We start from the raw sequence: 15,903 nt of genomic DNA, 5'->3' as shown, positions 1-15,903 counted from the left end.
CACTATCCCAGTGTTCTGGCACTGGGTGCTAAGATGATAATGCCCTGAGTAACAACAGAGTGATTCCCACACACTCCTACCTTTCTAGGATTTTTCTCCCTTCCCACTTCCTGGACCCCAGTTCTGCTGTCTCCTCTTACCTGAGACCTGGTTGCTTGTTACCACTTTATATCTCCACTGGGCTTCTGAGAGGACCTTGGAAAACCGGTGCAGGCGGCTCTGCAGTCCATCTCTGCTTCCTGAGTGGTTCTGGTCTTCTAGCAGCTGGGCCTTTTCAGGGGGGCTGTGGTTGCTGATCTCATCCAGCTGCTCCTGCAGAAGCCTGAGGAAGGCCCCTATTGCAAACTCATCAGCCAGGAATCCACTAACACCACTAGTAAAGTGCTTTAGATCCAAAAAGCTGTGCCCATGAGGCCCTAGGGAATGGTCTTTTGACTCTGCCTTCAGACAACTTGGCATTATAGGAGCAAGACTCCTGGGGGCTGCCATCGGACCCTGTTCTGATTTCCTCTCAGGCTGTGCTGTGTGCTGAGGGCTCTCTGATGGAGACCTCAAGCTCACGGGACCTTTTCCTTCAATGTCATCATCCTCAGCATAGTCTTCAGGCAGGTGAGGCTCTGGGCGAAGGTCAGCAGAGGTGATAAGGAGCAGTGAGAAGATGTTTTCCAGAAGTTCCAGACATAAAGAATCAGGGATACTGCACAGATACTGTTGACACCTGGACAGGTATTTTGTGAAGAGATGTAAAGCACCTATTTAAGAAAAATAAGAGAGGAAAGGACATTAGGATGGTATTTCTCACACTGCAGATTGGGACCCAGGAAACTGACTTAAGGGCTGCATTAAAAAAACGATACAGAACAAAAAAATCACAAGTGTGCTCCGTTTGACTGTATTGTTTCTGAAAACTGAAGTTTCAGTTTTATGTATCAGATATATACACATACCACATACATATGTAATATGTATACATAAATGATATGCCTAGGTAACACTGGAGTGTGACATGAAATGCCATTTTTAACATGGATTGTATTCTTTTTTTTAAAGTATTTGGAAAACACTGTATGAGGTGATGTGATTAGATACCATTAAAATATAAGCAAGTGACTTGCTTTCTCCATGTCCTTTTGATTAAGAGGCTAATAAATGGATAAAATTATTCCTGAACACCATAAAATCAAAGTAACCTCAATCCTGGTGGAAAATGTAACCAAACAAAGCACTTAATGGGCCAAGCCTTACCAACATCTGTCAGAGATGGGAGGAAATGCCATACCTGGGGAGGAGAGAGAGTCATTTGCTGTCTCTGCAGCCAGGGCCACGTCCTCAGAGGAGCTGTTTTTGCAGTACTGGCACTGGGAGTGCTGGTGTGAGTTCACACAGAGGGCATAGATAGCATACTTCATGGCACAGAAACCCTGATAAAGGGTCACGTTCTGAGCCTGGCTCTGATGCTCAGGGACTGGGGCATCAGCAGAGTCTGAATTAGAGAGAGAAACAGGCAGAAGTTTAAAGTTTATTCCATAAAGGCCATACTTACAGGTTCTAACCCTGTCTCATTTTGTGAGTCTGCTCTGGATCCTTTCCAGGCCTTTCCTCTAGTTAACATTAACTTTCAGTTCCCTCTCCTTTCTTTTCTCCATCAATCTTCCTTCTACATATCTCACAACCTCTACATGGCATTGCTGTCCAGGGTCAGGACTTACACCTGAGAGCCTGTACCTCCCAAAGGATTTTAAAAAAAATCTTTTTATGACTTTTTTTTTTTTTTAGTTGTAGATGGTCACAATGCCTTTATTTTTTATGTATTTATTTTTATGTGGTGCGGAGGTATGAACCCAGTGCCTCACGTGTGCTAGACAACTGCTGAACCACTGAGCCACAACCCCAGCCCCTAGTCTCAGTACTTTTATTGTCCCTCTTTTGTCTTTCAAGTTCAAGTTCTAAACATATCCCAGTGGGTCACCAGAAATCAGACTTAAAATATTCTTTGAAAGGTTTTTGTAGTTGCATATAAAAGCCATATTTCTAATTCCTTTAAGAAACCTAGTTAAAAAAAAAAAAAGTTGCTTATTTTTCCAGGAAAAAATTGGAATGTGGTTAACACTGGTTTATAAACAATGATAGGTCCTTTTGAAAATTAAATCAAAACAACATCCAGGCTGCCATATGATAGATGGTTTCAAAGTCAAGTGTCCCTGGCCTTTGTGGTAGGTTTTAACTATATCATGGTACAATTTTTGACAGCAAGAAGAAAAAGGTTGTTAATAAGAAATCAGGGTCTTGAATTTTAATCAAAGATCAAAGGTTGAAAAGGGCCTTTGTTACTGTTTCAGGCAAGTCTTTTGTCCAAAACTCTTGATCTGTAAATAGAGTATAGAGAGAACATGGAGGGAATAAGGGCACAAAATGTGCTATGAGACAGCCTGTGAAGCATGAAACCACTCACCAATAATATCCATTAACACTGACAATGACAATCTGTGAATGCAGATGGCAGGTCCTAAATCTACTTCATTGGAAGGAGAGTATGCTAAGTGTTTTCTGGATGATTCCACAGGACAAAGGATGTGGAACCATGCTCATGGGATTCCCTACACCTCACTAAAAAAGAAGAGGAAGGCTTTATGTCCCATACATAGTCCTAATTTAGAGGACATTGGCTGGATTGCCCTCTTTTTTTTTTTAACGCTCTATTTAGATTTTTTAAAAATATATTTATTTATTTTTTAAATGTGGTACTGAGAATCGAACCCAGTTCCTCACACATGTGAGGCAAACACTCTACCACTGAGTTACAGTCCTAGCCCTGGACAGCCCTCTTGACAGATACCTGGCCATCACAATAAATCTCGTACTTGAGGAAACATTTTTATGACCATCCTAAGAGGGAACGCAGGCCAAACTGTTCCGTCACCAACTCACCTCGTTCTTGCTGGGAGTCCTTGGCTGGCACCTTCTGTAAGAGCTTGAGAACCTCTTCCTCTCTGAGGGCTGGGAGATTTGTAAGGTGATGGAGAGTGTAGAGCACTGAATGGCTGTCTCCACCATGTAAATGACATAGAAGATCTCTCTTTGGTATGGGGTTACTGAAAGAAAAAAGTTGGGAGGAAGTTACTGCCCTGCAGAAAGAACAGTCTCTAGTCCCTCTTGTTTTTCATCTCTGGCCTATTAAGACCAGAGGTTTTACCTCCTCAAGGTCTGGGTTAGAACACAGGTTTATTTGCCTTCAGGGAAGCACATCCATAAAGTCAGCTTTATTTGTCCATAAACGGCCTTTCTAGTCAGAGGGGCCATTAAATTTCCTAATCTCTCCCCTCTCCCCAGCTTCACACTGACATAAGCTTCTGTGGCTTTACTTTGAAGAAAGGTCCCATGCTACTTCCCTTTCTGCCTGCACTATTTCAGGAAGTATTGGTGAGATGGGTGAAGAACGAGACAGGAACCCAGACCTATGTTTAGTTATAGGGAAATGCACGGCTTCACACATAGTTCAATGAGTATTTGTTGAATAGAAGTGTGACTCGGGATAACATATGAATAAGGACACAAATGACATTTTCTTTCTGTATAACTCTGGGCAAGTTACTTAACACCTCGGCCTCAGTTGTCCCACCTTTAAAAAGAATTATCTATCTCACAGAATTATGGTAAGGCTTAATCATCCAGGTAAAGGGATGAGAGCAATGCCGGGCATACAGTAAGTGCTTAGGAAATGTGAACCATTATCATCCTGAAATTATGCTTTAGTTATGATTTGACAATCATGGAGAAGATAATAAATACTCATGTTTATTTCCTGGTGTAATAGCTAGAGTAAATATCTGTAGCTGGTCAAATCCTCAACTCAAAACATTTATGTAGAAGATGTCTTGAAATGGCCACATATATAGATCACAGATCAAGTATGTCCAATGGTGGGAAGGGGACTGGGTGTACAGTGCTGTACCTGCTCTGCTGTACACACCACTCCAGGACCTCCAGGTGAGCCCACAATGCATCACAGGCATCCCTGAGGAGCTCATCACAGTCTTGGTCCTATTGACAGGGAAGAAGAGATGCTGGCTCAGGTACCTGGCATTCATAGATTGTGATTGACACTAGAACCCTACATTTTCCTAGGCCCAAAGTCCTATGGCACTCACTTCCAGGGCAACCTGGGATGTGGAATGAGAGTTACCTGAGTCCTGTGGAGTGTCTGCAGCAGCCTCTTAGCTGATTCAAGGCTCTGGCAATGTGTCCAGCCCAGGAGCACGAGCAGGTGACCAAGAGGCCTGAATTCCCTATCGAGCAGGCAACCGAGGCTTGGGAAATCTTCCTCTTTCAGCAAAGTTAGTGCTGTTACCTGTAAGTCAAACATGGCTGCTATAGGCCACTATGTGGACTGGAAAGAAGGAGTTGCTCACTGGGGAAAGCAGCTTATTGTACAATGAAGAGATTTCTGATAATGACAGAAGTGGCCAATTGGGTGAAATAAATATTCACTAAAATATGTCCCTGATTTCTGTTGTAGACCCAGCTCCTAGGACAGGAGCTTGGTACACAGATTGAGATTCATAAATATCTATTGAATTAAATGAAGTTCAGTTACAATCTGGAGGGAGGTTAGAGTAGTTATTTCCCTATCAGCTATGCCATGTACTACTGCCAGGACCATTTCTAACTCACTCTCTCCAGAAAGCTGACATGGTCCTTTGCTGGCAAAGGACCAAAATAAAGTAACCAAAACTATAATTATGAATGCTACTGATTCTCAGAGCCTCCTGTCCCCTGGGACTGTGGGATGAACAGAACCAAATGACTTGCTACTAATTAGATTGCTTGTGTTGCACAAATGAGTGGGAGAGAAATAAGGAATGGAAAAGTCTAGACGAGTTTTAGGTCCTTCTGTTATGAAGAATAATTTAGACTGACTTACCAGGATCTGCTCCAGGAAATGCTTGCTATTGCTTAGGCAGTAGAAAAAGGCCACTTTCCAAGCCTGGGTGGGATCGGGCATGGAGAACACGGCCAGCATTGCCCGCTCAGGATCTGGATGATCTGGTGAGACTGAACATCAAACCAGACAAGGTTACTGGGAACCAAGAGCTCTTTTTTCTTAAGCCAGAGCCCATTTGAAAAACCAACTGATGTGAGAGCTAGTTCTTTTAAAACTGTAAACCAGGTTTTTTACACTTTATCTTAAAGATAAGCTTTACTTATTTTAGTAGCTTCTGCAAAACTTTCCTGCTATTGCTAATACTCCCTCCCCACATCACCTCTGTACTAACACTAGAAAATCTGTGCTTTCACACACACACACACACACACACACACACACACACACACACACGAACACCTTATCTATTCTTTCTTTGCCTCTCCTGTTAGATGTCTTGAACAATAAGCAAGGTACTAGTCTAGGGAAACTTCAGAGAGGCTGGACATATCAACATTACCAAAAAACAAGGAAAAGCAACAAAGGAACACACCTTTTCCAGAGGTTGTAGCTCTTGGTGACTTTTCTATGACCTTCTCTGCGTAAGTCTGGCTGTAGAGGGACAGCAGGCCCTGTCGAGATTTGTGTAGCAGGCAGCCCAGCAGCCGTTCCTCTTGCAGGGGACTCCCCTCAGTCCAGCAGGCCTCTAGCAGTTCCTCACACAGGACACGCAACTCAAGCCCTGGTGGGTCTATAGGGCAACGCAGAGTCTGCAGGGCCCTATAGATGGCATCAACTACTTCAGGGGACCCAGAGTCATGGCCCTGAAGAGACTGCAGTGCTTTTCGAATGAGGTCCACCAGGTCCTTCTGTAGAAGTGAGTGATAGAGGCTGGTGCTATCATCATTGCCCAGCAGGAGCTCCAACAGGGCCTGTGCTGGCCGGGGAGCCCGTCTCAGAAGATCCCAGAGCACAGAGACAGCTTCGGAGCTCAGGTGAGGGGTCAAGTTCTCGCCTCTCAGACTTCTGTCAGACACAGGGACTATTGCATCTTGTGCTAAGGTCTCATACAGCTCCTAAATAGAGGATGAAGAGAGGGATGGGCGTGGTCATGTCTAAAATATTATCATTTATATGTCCTGATGGTTTAGTAGCAGTAGCAAACACTTATGTAGGAATTACTTTGTGCCAGACTCTGTTCTAGGCCCTTTACACACAAGAACCAAATTAATCCTTACAATAATCTGAAGAAGAAAACACTATTACCCCCATTTTACAAATAAAGAGATTGAGGCTAAGAGAGATTAACTCAATTCCCCAAGGCTTCCATGCTCAAGCTAGCCCCGCTCCACTGCTTCCAAAGTGTGTACAGGTAACTTAAATTGGGGACTGCAAATTCATAGAACAGGTAGGTAAGATATTATGCCCATCCAAAGGCATTTGAATTTACTTTGTATAGTCCAGTCTTCCTTTCACAAAACCTTTCTTCTATAGTTTGAAAGTATTCTTTAAAAGTTCATGTATTGGAAACTTTACCCCATTAGGCTTAGATAATATTAGTGGTTTTATAAGAAGAGGGAGAGAGACCTGAGCTAGCACAATAATTCTGTCTCGCCATGTGATGCCTTCTACCATGTTGTGATGTAGCAGGAAGGATTTCAAGAGATGCTGAGCAGATGCCAGTGCCATGTTCTTCTTCCAAGCACACAGAACCACAAACTAAACAAACCTCTATTTTTTATAAATTATGCAGTCTGTGTATTCAGTTACAGAAGTAGAAAAGAGACTAAGACACTTTTAAAATATTTTGAATCCACACAATTTCAATGTAATTAAAAATTAGTACCATATGGAGACTAAATTGTCTCATAGGTATCAGTCTTTCCTCCCCAACCAGACCATTAGCCCTCAAAAGCAAGACTCTGGTTAGCCTGTTTGAAGAGTAAGGTGGAGGGAGAAAAGGAGGATACGAAGTAGGTTATTTCTCACACTTCAGGCACGTGCCTATAAATGGTGTTTTTGCAATGCCTCTTCATTAAGTGAGACGATGAGTCTTTGACCCAATACAAGTGAAAGTCCCCACTTTAAGAGCACTTGCTTAGCATGTGCAAAGCCCTGGCATTGATCCCCAATACCAGAAAAAGGAAAGAAAGAAAAAACAAAATAAGTATAGAGCTTCAGAACATATATCAAACATGTATGTGGTAATTCATACATACTACATAGTTAATACTTAGAATACTGAATCTCCAGAAGGTTGTTGTGAGGAATTATTGTAACACATTCAGTATATCTGCTATAGAAGATATTTACCAAATATTAGTTCCTCTCTCTTCATATTTGTTATCATCTACTGGTCAAAAATTCAAACATTTAATTTAAATTTAAATCCATGTTACTTATTCCTTCTATGTGAAATGAAAAAAAAAAATTGATCCCAAGCTATAGTTAGTACCTCTGGAAAAATCTACCTCAAGGATTCTAATAACAGAAAAGTTTGCCTTCTTAACCTCCCCTCACAGGGGCTTCTACCTTGTCTTCCCTGAGAATAAGGTGCAGCTAACATCTTGGAGACATTTTCTCTGATGGGTCTCTGAAAGTTGGGCTTGTTTAGAGACAGCACAGATGGCCTTAGGCTTTTTCTCACCTTGAGGATGTCCTCTGGAATGTCACCTTGGAGGTCTTCAGACAAAAAAAGAAACTCAAGCTTTCTCCGGATGATGGCAGGGAGTAACTTCTAGAAGGAAGTACAGAGATTAGGCATATGCTTTTTTAAACAAATATTAAAATAAGAAATTCTGAAACAAATTTTTAATAATATTTTAATATTAACAAATATTAAGGGCTGGAGTTGTAGCTCAGTGGTAAAGTGCTTGCCTTGCATGCATGAGGCACTGGGTTCAATCCTCAGCACCAAATAAAAATAAATAAAATAAAGATATTGTGTCTATCTACAACTAAAAAAAATTTAAAAAACCCCAAAACTCAAATATTAAAATAAGAAATATTAAAATTATTTCTCTCCAGTTAGTTTCATTTCTGCTACTTCTCTAAGATAAAGTATTTTTAATCACTAAATTGAATATGTTTTCAGATAACTTTCTTATAAACCAAGACAGTTAAACTTGGACAAATTCCTCTCTTAAAAACTAATAATAAAGCCTATATGGATTGGCTTTAAATTCCAAGGTTTGTTCCTTTCATATGACTTTCTTTTCTTTTCTTTTTTTAAATCACTTGAGCTCTTTTCCCAATAATCTCCCTTGCTATGTCCAAAACACCCGGTCATGGGTAAGTTTGGGTGGGTATGACCCACATAATCTTCTTTTAATCCAAATCCCTGTTTATGGTATTTATTATACTCAATATTAGGTGGAGAAGAAAAGTAAAGGGGAAGGGATCTAATGTTTATTCATAATTATTATTATGGTGTTTTGTACATCACATTTTTAAAAATTTCATTTAATTTCCAAACCAAACAAACTTGTTGCAAATAGTTATGTATTTTTACAGATAATCTTTATAGAGATGAAATAGTTGGGAGTATTTTCAAATTATTCCAAACATGAAAAGGAAAAAGTGAATCATAAATAAATAAATATACATGCATTATATGTATACATATACACGCTTGTTTTATATATATATATATATATATATATATATATATATATATATATAAATATATATAAATTTATACGTGTATATCATCTCTCTCTCTATATATATATATAACACACACACACACACACACACACACATTTTTTCTTTTGTGGTGCCATGGATTGAACCCACAACTTCCTGAATGTTGGGTTAGTACTCTACCACTGAGCCACATTCCCCAGCCCAAAAGATAACTTTTGTTTTTGTTTCTTTGAGACAGGGTCTCACTATGTGGCCTTGAATTCCTGAGTTCAAGTGATCCTCCTGCCTCAATCTCCCAAGAGCCTGGGACTACAGGTATGTGCAATCATGCCGGCTGATCCCAATGTTTGTTAATGAGATCATGCCATCAGCAATGTCCAATGTATGAATAGAGAGGAAACCTATGACCCTTTCTATATTTGCTTGTTTCACAATAATTTCCCAACACCTGCTCCTGAAAACTCAAAATAGAGTCTTTTGTTTTTCTAGAAACAAAAATAAGAGCCTGGGACTAATTCTGCAAACAATGAATTAGAGACATTCATAAATCAGGACTCTGATTAAAGCTTCCCAAAGATGAGTTTTACTGGAAGGCAGGAAGCACCTGTAGGAGTGTGTGTGTGTGTGTGTGTATGAGAAGTGGTTAGAACACCAGAGCACACTTCCTCCTTTCATGTGCCATTTATCACATCAAAGGCTAGCATGATCTAAAGTGTTTGTAGTCCAAAATCTTATTACTTCTTACCATACTCTTTCCTAACATGTACCAATTCCATATGAATGCTTGTATAATGCTCAACATTGGAAGTTCATGCTGAGAAGCTGAATAGTGTTTCTTTTGAGAAGTGGAAAAAACAGATAAGATATCTAAGACAACAAGTCCTTAATACTCTGGTTAACATTTTAAGTCTTTATTTAGAATTCTAAAGAATGATTAGCTCATATTTATTTTATTGGTGAATTTACTTTAAGCATATGCAGGACCATAAATGACTAATATTTTTAAAACAGCCAAGAAGTTGCTCACTGTTTCTAAGCACAGATTTCCTTACTATAAAAGCAAGGTATGCTCAATGTTGGTGAAAATTAGAGTATACAAATATGAAAACTAAAAAACTATATATGTTATAAATATTTAAAAATATCTAATCTTCCTAATGGAGGAGAACTACTATTAATGTTGTGGTCTAAGAGCACTTAGGTCATTTTTCTATGCATTTCTTTTTTAAGCATGTATACCACACATACTTTTTTCTAAACTGCTTTTATTCACTTGGAGAATATAAACATTCATGTCACTGAAAATCATATTCCATGTAATTTTCAATAGTGGCATAGTATTTTACATATAAATATACTTCATTTATTAACCAGTCCTGTACTATGGAAAGGGGAGTGGTTTCTAGTTTTCCTGTATTAGAAGCTATATAGCAGTGAGCATCTGCACAGTTAAATCTTTATACATATCTAGATACATGTAGAGATAACTCCCTGCATGATAAAGAGATTGAAGACAAAGGTGAATGAAGAAAAGGAAAAACAGTCATTGCTTCTTTTAATAATTGTAAAGGAAGCTTTTTGGCAGATGGTGGGAATCATTGAAAAGAACAGATAGCCAGCACATTCTTAGAAGATGAAGGCACTTTCAGGAAAATAACTGCCTTGTTGAACTACTCTAAGAATGCATTTGAAATATTGGGCCTTATATAAAGTTTAAAAATTCTGAGCAACAAAAACATTCTCATAACTATTTAAATAAGCAAGTCATCAGAGCTTTAAAGACCAAATGATCTGTGCTGTTGGAAGAAACAAGAACCACTCTTGGTCTGCACCTAAGAAGCCAGGGAAGTGAACAAAAATATTCTCACAAACATTTAAATTAAATGAGTTACCAGACCTATATAGACTAAATGATCTATGATGTTAAAACAAAACAAAACAAAACAAAAACAAACAAACCCAAGGAGTCAGAGAATTGAAATCCACTGCTTGATATAGCTGAGCAACTATCTAGAAAATAAGTGACCAATCAGGCATCAAGTAAGCAAGCAGCTTCCACTGAGAGGAAAGTTCATTTGGTTTGACAAATTTCATGTCTGTACTAGAGATCCTTCATCAGTCATAAGATTTCTTTTCTTTAAGATATTACTGCAGCTATGATATTTCTACTTTATTTCTTTATTACATATGTAATTTTTATTTTTTAATTAATTTTTTATTTTATATGACAGCAGAATGTATTACAATTCTTATTACACATACAGAGCACAATTTTTCATATCTCTGGTTGTATACAAAGTATATTCACACCAATTCACATCTTCGTACATGTAGTTTGGATAATAATGTCCATCACATTCTACCATCATTTCTAAATCCATGCACCCTCCCTTTCCCTCCTACCCCTCTGCTCTATCTAGAATTCATCTCATAGTGGGGTAGGGAGAGGGAGCATGGGAGGAAATTTCTATTTTAGTTCAAGTTTTTTTCTTTTAATTCTAACTCTTAATTATCCTGTGTCATCATTTTTCAGTCTTTTCTCTCTCTTCTCCCCTCGGGCTACCTTTCTGTCTTTTCTCTTTAGTAGGCAGTTTGCCAACACCTGGGTAAGCGATACATTTAGATCAGCAATTTGTTACTTTCTGACAGCTGTGTGAAGGATAAATGTCCCATTAAAGACAAAATTAATCCTCATGACTGAGGGAGTAAAAATAAGAAAAATTAGGCTAAATGATAGACATTTCAAAAACAGAAGTTCTCACTTTTAACTCCATGTAGGCCAAAAAATAATGTTGAAGTATGAAAAGCAAAGGATTAGGAGTCAAATCTTGGTTTCAGCTCCAGTTCTGTCAATTAACTATATGGTACGTCAGAGGTTCCTCACTTAAGTCAACCAATCCCTTCTTTTTTCTTTTTTTTCCTTTCCTGTCCTTTCTTTTTGAGATGGGGTCTTGCTGCCACGCCCTTTAGTTCCTAGACTCAAGCAATCATTCTACCTCAGCCTCTTTAGTGGCTGGGACTACTCGTATGTACCATCTTGCCAGCCTCCTCACTTATATTTTAAATTTTCTGGTTCAATATGAAATTGATTCACAGAAATTCCTTCAATGGATCTCTATCTCTAATAATAAGCTCTTCTAAAAGAGATTTTGGAAGATTTCCCTAAAAAAGAAAAAAAAAAAAGAAAGCACTATCTTATCAGTTTTCTTTCACTATTAATTTGCTATATTTTTATATTTACTTAAATTTTAATTCAATTCTTACGCATTATTAAATTACTAACAGAGCTTACATCCATAAGATTTCACTGTTTTAGACTAGTGAAAAGATTTGTAGAATAAAAATCAATTTTCAGCTCAGCCCATTCTCTAATACTTGAATGCTGAATAGATCCAAATGTATGGGTTCATATTTTATTTGCTATCTTGACCCTTATAACTGAGTTTCGCCAAGTTCTCTTTAAGCACAAGACTCATAGTGGTATTTAACAAAATGGCATCATCATTGGCTTTTATATGCCAATGTATGTTAGTGAATTAATGAAGGAATTTAGGTAAGGAGACAGCAATAACTGTTTAAACAACTCTCACTGATAATACTGAGAAAGATTATGACCACTTTTGTAATAAAGGAAGTAACAAATAGATGGAAAATCCCATAACTACTTCTAAGTTCTTCTCAGTGAATGCCTTAGGAGAAAATTTAAATGTAAATTTTCTTACCTTTTCCTGGGCCAACCATTTTTCTAGTACTAGTAACCAGAGCCAGGCTAATCTTTGAGGGCTGATGTCCTGCTCACATCTGAACAAAGTGAAAAGAAAAATTTTGTAAAACAGAGTTTCTACTGACCTTTTCTCTTTTGTAATCCAAGATTTAGTTTTTAGTAAATCAGAAAGTCCATTTAAGCCTGAACAGGCAAGTCCTAATAAAATTTTTCAGTTATATATAGTAGCTCAATAAAACATAAACCCTAGAATAGAGCTGGCAGCTTCCTTGAAAGTCTTAACCAACCTCTACCTCTTTACTCAATCTTTTTTATTTTTATTTTTTTATTTTTTGAGACAGGGTCTTGCTACATTACTCAAGCTAGTGTCCAATTCCTGGGCTGGGCCCAAGGGAGTCTCCAGAGTGTCTGGGATGATAGGCATTCTTCACTATGGCCAACTTAATCTTATTTATTTATTTATTTGGTACTGGGGATTGAACCTAGGGATGCTTTACCACTGAGCTACAACCCCATCCCTTTTTATTTTTAATTTTGAGACCAGGTCTTGCTGTGTTGCTTAGGGCCTCGCTAGGTTGTTTAGGAAATTGCTAAATTACTGAGGCTGGCCTCCAATTTGTGATCCGCCTATTTCAGCCTCCTGAGCTGCTGGGATTATAGATGTGTGACACTGTGCCCAGTGAGTTAGTCTTACTTTTAAATATAAATATTACAGAGAAAATTGCAACAGCTAATTCTATCTAAAGTATATTCTTAAACATAAACAATTAATCAAATATAAAAGAAAAAAGGAAGTTCATAAAAATTTATTTTTAATTATATGCAAAAGAGTTATAGGAATTCATAAGCCTTTCTTTGAAATTAGTAATGCAGACAATAACCAGCTAGAACCTAAACAAATAAAGGAAGAAAAGGATCATTTGTTTCTCTACTCTTTATGTGCTAATACAATACTTCAATACTGTAAATAATGGTTAAAGTAAGGACAAGCCAAGGAAAGACAAAAACAGTACATTTCATTCCTGTACCACTAGTAATAGCACCATCAGGCAGAACTTCATTAAAAATCTTGGATGGAGAAATGTGGTTACCAGGAGACAAGGAAGGGTTATAGTGCAAATAAAAAGAGGTGAGGAAATTCTTTTGCAGTGATGCAATAGTTCTGTATCTTTATTACTATGGGATAATATGGATAATATTGCATAGAATTATCAATAACAAATGAATACAGACTTAAAAAATGGTGAAAACTAAATCAAGTTTTAGTGAACAGTAATATACCAGTGTCAATTTCCAGGTTTTGGGGCTGGGGATGTGGCTCAAGTGGTAGCGTGCTCGCCTGGCATGCATGTGGCCCGGGTTCGATCCTCAGCACCACATACAAAACAAAGATGTTGTGTCCACCAAGAACTAAAAAATAAATATTAAAAAATTCTCTCTTTCTCTCTCTAAAAAAAATACATAGTGAGGAAAAATTTAAAAAAAATTTCCAGGTTTTAATATTGTACTATAGTTATATGATATGGCACAATTAGTGGAAACTGGGAAAAACTACACCAAAATCTAGACTAGAGCAGGATTTGCTTTTTGGAGGTAAAGAAAATACTTTTTAATGCATATATGCCAAGAAATGGTAGTTTAAGGCACAATTTGTGGCCAGGCTTAAATCCAGTTCTAGATCATAACCCCAAACCAATGGACTATATTGGTAAAAGTAATGGGCACATATTAGGAAAATTTCAGAGTATGTGAAATACACTGTGTTCTCTAATTCTTAGAAGATAGTTGAATGGACTACATTAACCAAAGCCCACATATTGAACCATGTGTCTTCTATCCTGAAATTCCCTGTCAAAAAGGGAGATCCTTACCTCAGCAGATCTGGACACAGCACCAGTGCCCGAAGTATGTCTTCCACCCTCTTTGGGATATCCCCGTGCCCTTCGTGTAGCTGATGTACACATGCCTGTGCCAGCTCCCATTCTCCCCTCCGCAGGCACTCACAGAAAAACCCCAAAAGCTGTTTCAAGGTAGCAGTTTCTTCTTCTCCAAATGGATGATTCATTTTCCCAGCACACAGTGCAGGGAGATAGACAGAGATGAGTTACGCGGAACACATCCTCAATTTTCTCATTCGTGGAGCACCTCCTAGGAACAATGTACGACAGTGAGAAGAAACCGAACTCTATTTAAACCAGCAACTACTGGCCCGACTAGGAAAGGCGGGAATCACTCTCCTTATTAAGTTTAATTTGATGTTACCATCTCTTTTTAAGACCTACCACTTTCTCCAAAGTGTGGATACCATTGAAGATCCTATATTTGATAATATTAACCATCGTATTAGCCCGGAGTCCGACCCATAACTTGATTTCCATATTCTCTGTTAAACACTGTGCCAGTCCGGCTCCAAATCCCTAGATGGTCGCCGCGGCAAGGATGAAAAATTCAGCAGGAATTCCCCTCATTTGAGCCTTCAATTAAGCCAGAGGACTGAAGACCAGGAGACGAAAGCCTGAAGTGGGGGGCTAGCGGGGGAAGGGGGGTGAGGGAAGCGGGGACACTTACTACCCGGGTCTTGGAGAGCGCCCTGCTTTCTCCCTGGCGCCTTCTACTCACCTGCTCCCCGCGCCCAAAGCAAAAGAGCTTCCAGCGCAGCCATGTTTGGGACGAGTCAGGTGACAGATCCTCCGAGAACAGAGGCGGTGGGGGCGGTGACGACGGCTGACAGTGCATTCCTATTGGCTCAGTGGAGGGAGGACGTAAATTTAGTGCCATGTTTGAGTCACGTGATTCCATCTCACCAGTAGCGAAAGCTCGCAAAGAGTTAATTCAGCTAGCTTGGCTAGGGACCAGCCCCTCTCAATTACGACAGCTCCTCCTCTCAACACTTTCAATTCGGCCTTGGGTGGAGCAGGAGGCAGGAACAATTGATATTCCTCTATTTTTTTTTTTCCTGCTCTTCATAGCATTGGAAGTCAACACTTGTTTAGTGCCAACCAGTGACAATGCTTTGCTAGACTCTAGGGATACCAGGGCTATTCTCCGTTATTATTCAACTTGGGCTCTCTTATAATCCCAGAGCTCTGTGGTCTGAATTTTCATATTCTTCTGCTTCACTCCATTTATTTATTTCCTCATTTTCTCAGCAACCGTTAATTGAACAATGTGCCAGGTCCATTTCCCTCGAATGAGGCAAGATACCTCTTCTCAAAGGAGGGGTGCAGGACAATAATTAGGTTACAGTGGTCTAAATTATAAAATCGAGGTATTCACGGAGGAGTTGCACAGGGGAGAGCAAAGAACGAACAAAGGCTTTTTGCGAATGTAATAATACTCTGAAATCAAGTCTTAGTGGTATATTAGGTTTCCTCACTGCGACTGCATTTACACTAAACTTTCTGTTTGCTTTCTTTTGTGTTTGTTTTCAGCTAGAGACCCATGGGTTTCCCCAATGTGTGTTTTTCGGTTTGAGCAATTTCAATAAGCAGTTCCCAAACTATTTTTGAAAAGGGCAAATTAAACACAAGATCCTCTTCTAAAAACTCTCTATGATGAGCAGATTGATATCTATCCCCCAGAAAACATGCCTCTCTCGTACATTAAACAATTT

The 15,903-nt window shown here is 38.9% G+C and overlaps 1 protein-coding gene across 2 annotated transcripts in view; it reads right to left on the bottom strand.

The window, feature by feature from the left end:
- Positions 1 to 14,969, bottom strand: part of Zfyve26 (zinc finger FYVE-type containing 26) — a 59,619-nt gene extending 44,650 nt beyond the window's left edge. For both annotated transcript variants that reach the window (XM_076850328.2, XM_076850327.2), the window contains exons 1-11: positions 14,910 to 14,969; positions 14,162 to 14,438; positions 12,289 to 12,367; positions 7,569 to 7,658; positions 5,475 to 5,997; positions 4,922 to 5,052; positions 4,184 to 4,348; positions 3,953 to 4,041; positions 2,929 to 3,092; positions 1,280 to 1,483; positions 141 to 752 (exon numbers count right to left, since the gene is read on the bottom strand). In XM_076850328.2, coding sequence (XP_076706443.2) covers positions 141 to 752; positions 1,280 to 1,483; positions 2,929 to 3,092; positions 3,953 to 4,041; positions 4,184 to 4,348; positions 4,922 to 5,052; positions 5,475 to 5,997; positions 7,569 to 7,658; positions 12,289 to 12,367; positions 14,162 to 14,355 — 2,251 coding nt within the window. In that variant the 5' untranslated portion in view covers positions 14,356 to 14,438; positions 14,910 to 14,969. The remainder of the gene's footprint in view (positions 1 to 140; positions 753 to 1,279; positions 1,484 to 2,928; positions 3,093 to 3,952; positions 4,042 to 4,183; positions 4,349 to 4,921; positions 5,053 to 5,474; positions 5,998 to 7,568; positions 7,659 to 12,288; positions 12,368 to 14,161; positions 14,439 to 14,909) is intronic.
- Between the last annotated feature and the right edge of the window lie 934 nt (positions 14,970 to 15,903).

The sequence above is a fragment of the Callospermophilus lateralis genome, chromosome 3, assembly GCF_048772815.1.
Source record: "Callospermophilus lateralis isolate mCalLat2 chromosome 3, mCalLat2.hap1, whole genome shotgun sequence".
Classification (NCBI taxonomy): domain Eukaryota; kingdom Metazoa; phylum Chordata; class Mammalia; order Rodentia; family Sciuridae; genus Callospermophilus; species Callospermophilus lateralis.
This window is presented reverse-complemented; position numbering and strand designations above follow the sequence as displayed.